General features: G+C 39.6%; 1 protein-coding gene across 17 annotated transcripts in view; it reads left to right on the top strand.

Annotated features, from left to right (window-relative positions):
• Positions 1-12,094, top strand: part of PCDH15 (protocadherin related 15) — a 781,344-nt gene that overhangs the window by 577,317 nt on the left and 191,933 nt on the right. For all 17 annotated transcript variants that reach the window (XM_088020022.1, XM_088020021.1, XM_088020020.1 and 14 more), the window contains one exon: positions 9,479-9,595. In XM_088020022.1, the coding sequence (XP_087876148.1) occupies positions 9,479-9,595 (117 nt within the window). The remainder of the gene's footprint in view (positions 1-9,478; positions 9,596-12,094) is intronic.

The following is a 12,094-nucleotide window of genomic DNA, read 5'->3' as shown; positions in this document are numbered from 1 at the left end:
CTTTTGGGATTGGAGTGATTTTTAAGGTATGCCTTTAAAAGAAGACAGGAGGAGAGATTTATCAGTTCTCACACGTTAGTGTATGGAAAGGTCACCTGAGCTGTGTCCTAAACTCTCAGATTCCTCTGCTCCTTCCCAAAGGAACCCTCTTCCCATGGGGAAGGCATTACAAATGCTTTTCTGCAGATGGATTTTTGCTTAGAATGAAAGGCAGATAGGTAATAGGGATGACTGCAGTTCTTAAAAGTTGCTGCCAAGAGAGGGCTCGAAGTATGCAAGCTTGTAAGGTACACAAGGTCAGAGGCAATGTTTCTTTGTTCACTGGTTTTTTTGTTTGTTTTTTGTTTTTTTTTTTATTGTGTTCATTTTTGTAGGTTACTGCAATATGGAATTGTTGGAATAGGAAATAATCACTTTTTTGAATTTTTGTTTGATTGTTTAACTGATAAATACCTAATACATCCTACTAGTTTTCTTAGACAATAACATGCTGGTATGAATACACAGAAGATTGTTAAAGACTGCACCAACATATAATTAGCATGGCTTTATTTATCACGTAGGTAATTGGTCTAATGTTTGTGACTATAAGATCTTTGGGTCTGGGTTTTAGTTTTTTGTTTTGTTTTGTTGTTGTTTTATAGGTCATCCTGCAATCAGAGAGGGACACAGAAATTATTTCACTGTCTCTTCTTTATACTTGACCTAGCTTATCTGCCAGTGCACATGTGATGTTTCTTCCCTGGGGTCCTGCTGTCTCCCCTCAGCTACCTTGGGACACACACAACCCTTCCATTCTCAGATGCGTGAAAGCTGTGTGGAGACTTTTACAAGGGTCTGACTTCCTTCTTTCTCAAGCATCCACAATGGCTTTTTACCTACTTCTCCCATTGTGTGTCTCTCTAGCCTAAGAAATTATGTATTTCAGGGAGTTAAAATTTTATTCAGCATTAACTCCTCTTTGGGAATAGAAATTTGATCTATTAGAATCTTTCCTTGGGTCACCTGAATCTCAGTTTGTGTGTCTCTTTTCCAATACACTGATGTTCTAGTAGGTTGGAGAAGGATCAATCATCGATGGCCTGGAGGGCTTTAATTCATATTTTAAAATATGATTTTGCCACACTATTGTGGTGTAACATTTAGAAATTTAGAAATCTGTTTACAGAAGCACTTTAGGGACCTGATAATGTTTTGGCTATGGAAATATCTCAACAGGTAAAGAAATGAAAAAGGTTAAGATGAGCCTGCCCTGAGTGAACTAACAATATGTGGAATGCTTCAGGACCAGGTGAAAAGCTTAAGCCAGATTACCCTGGTCTACACTTGCCTACCCCTACGGTTTGGTGGAATTGACCACAAAAAAAAAAAAAAATTAAAATAGAAAAATGGCCATTTATTGGCTGTTTTGGACAATAAAGGAAGAAAAGACTTGCTACTAATGACCTTCTGCACATTCTTCCCAGACCCACAGATGGATACTCAGATGGGATGGCCTTGTCTCTCAGGATGGGTGTGGTTCATAAAGGAGAGTTCTAAATCATCACAGACTCTGACTTTGCTGCTGTAGATTCAGAGCAGACTGATTAGTTTCGATTTTTTTTTTATAGAAGTCATTAGAGTTGGATTGGGTCCAAAAATATCATCTAATCAAGCAAGATGTGCTCTAAATAAGTCTCATTCTCTATCTGGGACTGAAGTTTCTTAAACTGCATTGCATGTTCCCTGATCACCCCTTTATTTTAAATATGGGTGTCCCTTAAGGCCAGCACATTGGCGTGTAGAAAGGATTTGCTCATCGATGGACTCATTCCTTCTTCAGAAATAGGAGGGTGTTGATCTAATTTTTGCTGTCTCAGTTGCTTTATATTATTTACAGAAATCAAGGAGTTTCATCAGTCCTGTACTGATGTACAGGACTTCCTGTACCTGTACTAAATTATTTCTGATTTATTATGCATTTAAGATAAAACTTAATCAACCAGCATTCCATTCTAGATATTTTTTCTCTTTTTTTAAGATTTATTTATTTATTTATGTATGTATGTATGTATGTATGTATGTATGTATGTGAGAGAGAGAGCACACAAGTGTGCACGGGGGCAAGAGCACATGGGAAGGGAGAGGGAGGGGTAAAGAATCTCAAGCCGACTCTGTACTGAGGAGTGTGGAGCCCACCTCAGGACTTGATCTCACAACCTTGAGACTCATGACCTGAGCTCAAACCAAGAGTTGTTCACTTAAACTAGCCACCCAGGTGCCGCAATTCTAGACATTCTCAATGCCACTTTCTTTTTTTCAAGGTGATGAAAACATAAAAAAAATTTGCAGAACATTTCCCCAAATGAAGGCTGACACTTATTTTCTTACTTCTGGTCACTCAGGGGGAGATTATCACAAAGAAGAACTTCAAAACTGTTACCTAATATTGGGGCCCATAAAATATCATCTTTGTTGGCTTTGAAGGGAAGAATGGAGTATAATTCCCTTTCTCCACAAATGTAGGTCTTTCCCAAGCATACAGATTTTCTGTCATTGTTGTGTTTACTTGCAGTGTGACAAGCTGTTTTGCTGATAACATAATTGCATAGTATTTGTTAAGAGATATTTCTACCCAAAACAGTCACCACAGGGAAAGCATCTTAAAGATCTCTCTTTGAAAATGAGAAGAAACATAATTTTCTTTTGTAAAGAAGAAGAAAAAAAATCAAGTGCTTAACACCTAGTCCATCAAACTTCTAATTGGAGGGAGAATGGGAAAACTGAAGTGACATTTGGAAGGAACGATATTTCTACAGTAGAAAGAAAGTAGAATTTTATCACACATACCTGCAGAGTGCTTTTGTAGTGATCCCGAACAAAACACATAATATGTAATTTTGTTGCAACGTTTTTCCAGAACACTGATACACACGGCCTTCTTCACTTTACAATTATTGAATATACTGAATAACTGAATATATAATAGTAAATTAGATGATAGGAAATCTCTGAAAAATAAAAATAAAATTCTATACAGTTTAAAATATATAATCCACAGAAAAGTCTGTCCTTACAAACGGAGTTGTGATATAATGTAGAAAATACACAGAAAGAAAACGTCTGTCTTCTATGAGAAGCCAACAGCGGAAGACCAGTCAGAAAAGTCGAAATATGTAAATGGCTCTGTGATGCTGGACAGCCTTGTGATGGATTGTCTAAGACAAGCAGATGACCCAAGTCCTTCTGCCTGTTGTAACCTCGGGGGGTATGACTGTGCTGCGAGAGGATGAGGGAGATCCTTCCATGCAGGGAGGACACTCGGCTCCCCCGCTGTGCCTGCCTGTCTGACAGGTGCAGGTGTGGGCAGAGGCAAGGAGAGCCAGAAGGACCAGAAGTGAAATAATATCCATGAGGACCGAGGCTGTTGAGAAATTCAGGGAGTCTTGGAAGATGGAGCTAGTTTCCATCTTTCAGAGGTGTTTTCTTCCCAGCAGGAAGACAAGTGTCCCAATCCCCATAGAATGTAAGAATGAGGATAGCTTTTCTAGATAGAAACCCGATGCCCGGTACGAAGGTGGCATTTGTCATACCACGGACACCTGACAGGCGGTGATGCCCTGCTGATGCTCCATGGTGACCGTCTTGGCAGAGTCTTGGATTTCATTTGGTCAGAGGAAACTGGACAGTTTAAGATTTATAGCATCCTCCTTCCCTTTCTCTGGAGGGAGAAAATGGAATAAAAGAGGATTTCAATGAGCCAGCTAGGGGGAGTATAGGCTAAGCGGGTGATCATTATTTTTTACCACTTGTTGACTTTTCCCAGAGGGTTGGGTGACCTGGAGAATATACTTGTTTTGGACTATAGCCTTCAGATATTCCCCTTTATTCTTTTCTGCATTATCATATTCTTATTGGCGTCTTCTGACTAATGTATTCACTGGCAAGTTTAAAGAATGTGAATATGTCAGGAAGAGCATGCCGTGGGGAGGAGTCAGATCATTTCTGAAAGTATCTGCGTACTCTGCTATTGTAGAGTTTTACGACGAAGATGTAACATATTTCCCCTACACAACCAAACTAGAGGAAACAATTAAAAAGGTACCTGCCCAGAGTTAGCAATAATAAGTCACATTTCCGTGGGTCTCTGTCCTGGCTCCTCAAATATCACCCACTGGTTTCTGGAAGTCCCAGGAAAGTGCCTTACTTTGTGTACACAATTACGGTCTTTTACTCCTCAGTGACTGTCACATTCTCCCATTTGCCAGAAGTCCCCAAAACTGAGCTGCCTCCCCAGAGGGGGCGGGAGATGCTGATAAGCCCTGTCGATGGTGGATACCACCATCCCTGGTACCTGTCCCAGAGCCTCCTGTAGCTGCTACAGACTGGGGTCACTCACAATGCAACATAATCCGCAATATATTCTTGGAAATCCGTAATTCACCAAAGTCAATATTCCAAATAATCATAGTGTGTGCCTTCAATATTGAACTCTCTTCAGGGTCCCTCAGGATAGATTCCACAGAGCACAAGCTCCTTGAGATGGTAAGGAGTGTCTCCTAGACAAAGAATTTCATAGACAAATGGGTTTGGGAAATGCTGGGACACACAGAAATAAAGAGATGTCTCCCCTACATGCCTTCATATAAAAGTCCTTAATATGCTGGTGTACATTGTGAATCTCAAGAAAATAAAAAGTGATTTCCCACATTTTCCATAGGGGAATCATGGGATTCCTTTTGTTTATAAAGTTTCTAGTAGGATTAGTTTTTCAAAGAATGAAATTTGGGGAACACTTTCTTAGGTTTTAGTGAAAATAACTGTAGGGTTAAATATTGAGTCAATTGTTGTTTTAAATGTACAAATTCAAGTGATGCAAGTCTCTTTTTTTTTTTAACCAAAAAACAAACAAAAACCAAGCTTTATAGATAATTATGAAAATTATCTTCAGGGAAATAGATTAGCACTATGCGATGTTTAGAAGCTTACCAGGTTGCCAAGATAAAAGTATAATAGCTACTTGGAAGAATTTTTAAATTGTGAAGTACTTTTGAGCAGAGATTTTTAAAAAGTTATGTGTGGATTTTTTTAATGAACATCCTACTCAAATCATCTTATATAATATCTGATATATAATCTTCTGACAACCTGGCCAGCTCCCTTTCTCCTCACATCCTCAGAATGCCTCCTCTAGGCTCTGACTTGCCAGCATGTGGTCGTGGGCCTGCCCTTTATAGCTGGATCACCATGAGCAACTTGACCTCTCTAAGCTTTGGTTTCTTTATAATTAAAATAGAAATAAAATAGCTAATATATTTCATTGAGACGATAAATTTAACAGCCCTGGCATGATGCCTGACGCACAGTAAACATAAAGCACGACACATAATTCTGGTGCACAATGGAGAAAATTAGACAGAATCTGCTCAAAGATTCTAGCTCAGGTCATGCACATATTCTTTCAATTGCCCGTAGCCTCCTGGCTTGGAAAACACCCCAAAAGCTCATCAGCTCCCTTCTCCCCACATTACCATTCCCAAACCGGGAAACCAAATGGGAATGGGATTATGTGTTAAAGCTGTGGTTTAGTCAACCTCGCCCAGTGTTTTGCTGTTCCTGCCACCGTCAACCTCACTGAAGGACGGTCCCACCTGCCAGAGGGCATGAGTGATGGAGCAGTTGCTAAAGTAACAGAGATGTGTCCTGTGTGAAATCTAGTTAAACTCCTTGCTATGCGCTCTCATTGCATCCTTGTACTTCTTTCATAAAATTCATCACACTCAACATTATGTATTTAATTTTTGCTTTCTACTCCTACCTGTCAGCTCAGTACCAGCAGGCACTGTGCCTCTCTTGGTGGTAACAACACCCCCACCATCTAACGTCCTGCCTGATGCCCAGGGGGAGCTCCATCAGTATTTGTGATACTGAACGCCACTGTGTACATTTTGCTGGTGTGGCCAAGCGGGGCTTTGATTACCTCTGCATCGGGCATATGCAGCCCCTCAAAAACCCAGAATAACTACATCCTCAGAAATCAAACCAAAACCAAAACAAACTCACGCCTCTAAGAGAGAAGCTTCCAGTGCAGGTTTTGATGCAAAAAAAAAAAAAAAAAAAAAAAAGAAAAGATAAGAAAGGAAAAGTTGAGTAAGTTTATGATTTTTGTTTAGGAGAACCCCATGCAAAACAGAAAAAAGTTTGTTTGGCGGCAGAGGGGAAGGGGAGAGAAGGAAGTGAAGTCAGACAAGACAAGACAAGACAAGACAAGAGAAGGAGAAATTGCAGGAGGGAACACACAGCAGAAGACAGTAGCAGGAGAAACAGCGGCTGGGATGGCACACGGAAGGTGTCTGGCAGGGGAAAGCAGACCTGGGAACGGGCAGAGAAGTCAACTGCGTCCCACGCCAAGAAAGATGGGCATTGGCTTCTGAAGCCTCAGGGCATTTTGGAGGATGGACAGCGCTAAGCAGCGGGAGCCCCCCGAGCCACCAGCGCCCCATCCGTGTCCCTGGCCAAACGTGTGAGAGCTGAGGATGAGCGCCGGCGTTCACTGTATTTAAAGAGGTGATCACAGCATCAACCTCTAGTACTCTTCTCTCTGGAAAATGTCTCTTAACCAAGAACCGTTCTTAGCCCTGGTTCCAGAACATCAAAATTCTTATCATCTCTTTCTCTACTTTTTGTGGAAACCTGCCATTAATTTGCAGCATCCCCAGCAAATTCCCGTTTCCCTGGGATGCTCATTCACAAAGTTTCCTTAAATCCATGCCTTGCTCCCTGTCCCTTCAGGTACAGTTTTATTTTGCTTGAGATATGGAAACAAATGATAAATTGGCTAGTACATGTTTTTTCTGAGAAGAGCATAGTGTTGTTCTAGACGAGAACCATGCTAACATCCAGAATACCCTTTAGAAACATGAACAGTAATTTTTGTTCAGACCAACAAAAATTCTAACCCCAGAAGGCAAACTATTATGGGTCTTCATGATAAAATTGTTAACCAGAAGACAGGAAAAGATATGCTTCTTTTTGCCAATACTACCCTCTAGTGGAAAATGGGCAACAGAAAAGAGCCTGTTTGGAAGGGTGCAACTGCTCCTTCATTTGCTGCATACCAGGGCATTTACACAAAAGCGGATTTATGTCCATTTTTCTTCAGACATCCCTGGAGCATAAATATAATGAGCTGTTGATTATGCTTGTTGGCATCGCGTTTCAATAAATGTTCTCATCTGAAATCATGCATTGTGCAAGAACTTCTTAGCTGTGATAAAAGATTGTAACCCCAAAATGTGTACAATGCACTATAGAGAGAAGACTGCCACAGTAGCTGTGTTGATTTATTCCTGGTCCTGCCAGTGGCAAGTAAAGGAAAGGAGGAGAAGAAACAGTCCTGTGAGCCTTCAGTTATTACTTACTTTTGTGGCTAATCAGTCTGTGAAGCCAGATTATAAAAAACATCCACCGCACATGCAGTTAGAAGGTGAATCTAGTGAATACTTGGCCGCAAAAAATAAAGGCAGGGAGCACTGTACTCAGTACTATTAGCAACTATATGACAACTAGAAAATTATATGCCTTTTATCTCCTGAAGAATCAAATTATCTAATAGTATCTTGTACTATTAAGGTTGTTAAGTATCCTTTGAGATGGAAAAAAAAAAAAAGAAGAAGAAAATTTATAGGAACATATTGAGTTTATGTGACCTTGAGAACGGATGTACAGAAAAATTACATTGTTGGGCTCCTTTTCTGACCTTCAGAAGTGACAACTTAGGGGTGCAAAAGAATTTCTACCCCTTTACTTACAAGATTCACTCATTAAATTAATTGGCGCTCTTGAAAAGAGCAGGAGAAAGTGTGCATGCAAATGTTTTATATATTTACCCCCTGCCTGGAACTTCAAGATCAATACCCTTCACCACCCTCATTATCAAGAACGGTGCTTTCAGGTTCTTGTTCAGATTCTAAAGGTCATAATTATAAAGGAAGCTTTTTGTTGTTGTTGTTCATGGAAGGTTATGAAGACTGTATGTCAAAACACAGGAAATGGTATTTTTTAGTTTTTAGTTTTGCTTACAGTTAAAGATCTCTTATTTTTCATTGAACTCTGCAGATTTTCTCATATTTACAACTCAGAAGTCAACTCTATTGTGAACATAAAAGCAAGTGCTTTTTGATTGTGACAAAATTATCCTGACCTCTTTGCAAAAAGAGGTGTTTATAATCAGTTAATTAGTGGGTTTCCAATTTGCATTGTACAGGGAAGTTGTTGTATCAGAACAGATATTAAAGACTAAGTAGAATAATTTTCTTCTTTTGTTTTTAATAGCAAGTGAGAAAAAGATGACCTGAGGAGTAAGATAATTAACAAATTCAGCTTTAGGCTCAAATATGTCTAACCCTAAGTACCCACAACAATGCAGGGTGTAGTAATTATTTTAAAATAAGTAAATTTAAGAAATATAGATCATCCATGTTAATAAGCATTATTTTTGAGGAAAAAATGATATGCATTTCTCTATGAAACATAAAATGGTTGGGGGAAAAAATGGTCTTGCTCTCAAGGGACCAGATTTGTTAATTTGGCTCTGCCAAATAAGTAGATTACTTTAGGCAAAGTCACTACTATCTGCAGAATCAGCATCTTTACCTGTCAAATAGCAGGTAAGTGGCATGAAGTCAGGCCATCATTTTCCTGAGTAACTGCAGTAGCCCCAGTGCCTAGCACTGAGTAGTAGAAGTGGGAGGAACTCAATAAATATGTGTTTAGTGAGTGATACTACATGAATAACAATGCACTTCTATCACTGAGTTGTAAAAATAAAAAAGATGCCTACAAATTAACTTGAAAACCTCCTGCAGTAAATCACCATTGTTTTCTGTCTCTGGGAACATCTAATTCTAGGTGTCATTCTTGTGGTGTACTATAGGGAAAACATTCTTTAATCATTTTACGTTTGTAAAACTGCAAGATGGCTTCAAAGGCTGTTTCATAGTTTGCATTTGAAATGTGCTAATCATCCCATTATGCTATGTATATCAAGAATTTTCAATTGCAACAGAAACATTAAAAGCTTTATTTGAAAAAGAACAGCAACATAACAAAGAAGCCACCATCCTAACACCTGTCTCATAGAATGGCACTTTTTATATAAGTTGCCCGTCCCTGTTTTCAAAATTCAAAACCACCTCATACCACTGGAAGTATCTTCTGGGAAAATTTCGAGCACCCCTCCCATCTCCAGAAGACATAATTTCAGACCGTTTGTTCAAGTGGAATGGCCTCCAGTTGCAGTTCCGCACATGAATATTGTATAGGAACTCTTCCAGCTTCCCCCAGGGCGCCACTCTGCAGTGAGAATAATGGGACGGAGAAGCTGGAAGGTTGACAGTGGCAAATGGGTTGCGTGATAGAAAGAGATGGAGCCAGTCTCCTAACTGTGTCCCCAACCCGCCATCATGGGAAGCTCTAAACTCTTAATTGTGTTTTCCAGGATATGAATGATTATCCGCCCGTATTTAGTAAACGGATCTACAAGGGAATGGTGGCTCCGGATGCCGTGAAGGGCACACCCATCACAACCGTTTATGCCGAAGATGCAGACCCCCCTGTAAGTAAAGGACATAGATGGATACTCGGAAGTTTAGCGAAGAGAACCTTGCACACACACAGGACACACTTCCCAGGCAGCACATTCGACTATCTGAGGGCACTCTGTCCTCCGCCAGGCATTTCATGTGTGTTCACTTGTAGTGCCCACCAGGACATGCACACTTCACATGATTATTATTGAACACGGTTAAGCAGATGCTTTCTATGCTGCTGGAATTCAGAAGTTGCTCTTCACCAGTTTATCCACACGAATATTAAATAGATGTGGAAAGAGTTGTCTGCATTTAGAGTCAGTATCATTTGGGTTCTTTATTTAGGATAGTGTAAGCTTAGTTGAGTTGGGTTAGGTTTTATCCTTATGCGTTTTCCATTTTATTCATATATGACTATTTTGTTAGCAAACTCTAGATCAACAGATGACATTAATACTTACGTTGAATGTGTTAATTTTGGTAAGCTGAAATATTAATACTCTGTTTAGAACATATTTTTTAAAGATTTTATTTATTTATTTAACAGAGAGAGACGCAGCGAGAGAGGGAACACAAGCAGGGGGAGTGGCAGAGGGAGAAGCAGGCTTCCCGCTGAGCAGGGAGCCCGATGCGGGGCTCGATTCCAGGACCCTGGGATCAGGACTTGAGCTGAGGGCAGACGCTTAATGACTGAGCCACCCAGGCGCCCCGTGTTTAGAACATATTCAATGCAGGCTTTATTATCCAAAATTTTACCTCTTTTGAGATATCCCAGATGGCCTTCCAAAATAGAAGATTTTCAGTGAAAACATTATTACAGCAGAAGTGAGGTAAATTTTCCTAAATGCTATTACATTACTGAATGAGAAGTAACATATAGAAATAATTGTACCTATGTAAAATGCACTGTATAAATCATTTGGGTGCTTTATAAATATTATTCTCTTAATGGCCGAATGATGAAGATTTAAATTTTTTACTTTTGAGTGAGCTCCCACCATTAGTCAGTGGCTGATTTACTCTACAAAAATAAAAGAAATATTAAATAAGCCATTTTAGAAGAACAAGAAAATAGAAAGACACAAATTTTATAAGCGATCTAGGAGTTCTGTTTCATATTGTTAATATAAATAATATTTGTGTAATGCCGTTTATTTAATAAAAGGTGAATGGCCATCAGAACATTTTTCACCTTCAACTGTGATAGGCCATGTAAAGTCTTTTGTGACTATAAGGTCTTGAAAAATAATAATGTTAACATGAAAGTAGTAACCTTTCACTCAGAAGCTCCTTTTCTCGAGTGTGTTAAAATGTCTTTGAAACTGATTTACTGCATTTTGGGAAATGTGATAGGCAAAATTTTGTAGATTTGGACCCACCAGTCAAGGTGACGAATATGACATTGGTGCTTTATCTGCTTCAAAGTAGTTCTATTCAAGGCATGTGTTTTGAACACCAAGTCTGTACTGATTATTTTGCTAACCAGTTTTTGCTCTATAGACCTGAGAATCGTGTAGGAAAAACAGAACTGCACAGAGAAATTATAACACACTCTACTGAATGAGCATAAACAAGCACAGCACCTTAAAATACTCATATTTCTTTCCTTTTTTAAAGATTTATTTATTTGAGAGAGAGAGTGTGTGTGTGTGTGTGTGTGTGTGTGTGAGTGGGGGCAGGGACAGAGAGAGAGAAGCAGACTCCCCACCCCTGCTGAGCTGGGGAGCCCAACAGAGGGCTCGATCTGATCCCACGACTCTGACCCTGACATCATGACATGAGCCTCAATCAAGAGTCAGAAGCGTAACCAAATGAGCCACCCAGGCACCCCCACATATTCCAATTTCTAAGAAATTTATATTAGCACAGAATTGAAGTTAGTGTAAAGATTAATGGTGTTAATGATGACAGATTACATGTAGGTATGCTTATCACCTATGTGCGACATACCCCAAAATGTTAGTATGGATGGCAAAATCTTCACTTTCCTTCTAGCGCCCACCACTGTGGGCCCTGGTTTGACTTTCAGATCACCCCACCAATGTGAGAGAAGTTGTCTCGGTCTTTCATCTTTTCCATAAAGAAATGCTACTACTTATCTAAATTATCTAGATAGGAGCCCTGTTTTTTCACCCTGAAGCGCTTTTATGAAAACTTACCAGGTTCAAATTCCATATTTCTGTTAAGAAGTTCCTAGGTTTGCATCCCCAGCAGTAGTTTTTCACATTTAACATCTAATGCTGAATTTTCAGTAGACGAAAGGCAGATGCTCATCATTCAACTGAAATACTAAGCATACATATTTTAGTTAGTGAATATGTATTTTGTCAGACTCAGTTTTTTTATTAAGTTTTTTATTTTAGTTCCAGTTGGTTAACATACAGTGTAATATTAGTGTCAGGTGTACAATATAGTGATTCAGTGCTTCCATACAACACCCCGTGCTCATCACAACAGGTGCACTCCTTCATCCCCAGCACCTGTTTCCCCCAACCCCCACCCACCTCCCCTCTGGTGACCATCAG

Source organism: Eumetopias jubatus, unplaced genomic scaffold (assembly GCF_037043125.1).
Source record: "Eumetopias jubatus isolate StellerSeaLion01/CBP00866 unplaced genomic scaffold, mEumJub1_p1.0 scaffold_17, whole genome shotgun sequence".
In the NCBI taxonomy this organism is placed as follows: Eukaryota; Metazoa; Chordata; class Mammalia; order Carnivora; family Otariidae; genus Eumetopias; species Eumetopias jubatus.
This window is presented reverse-complemented; position numbering and strand designations above follow the sequence as displayed.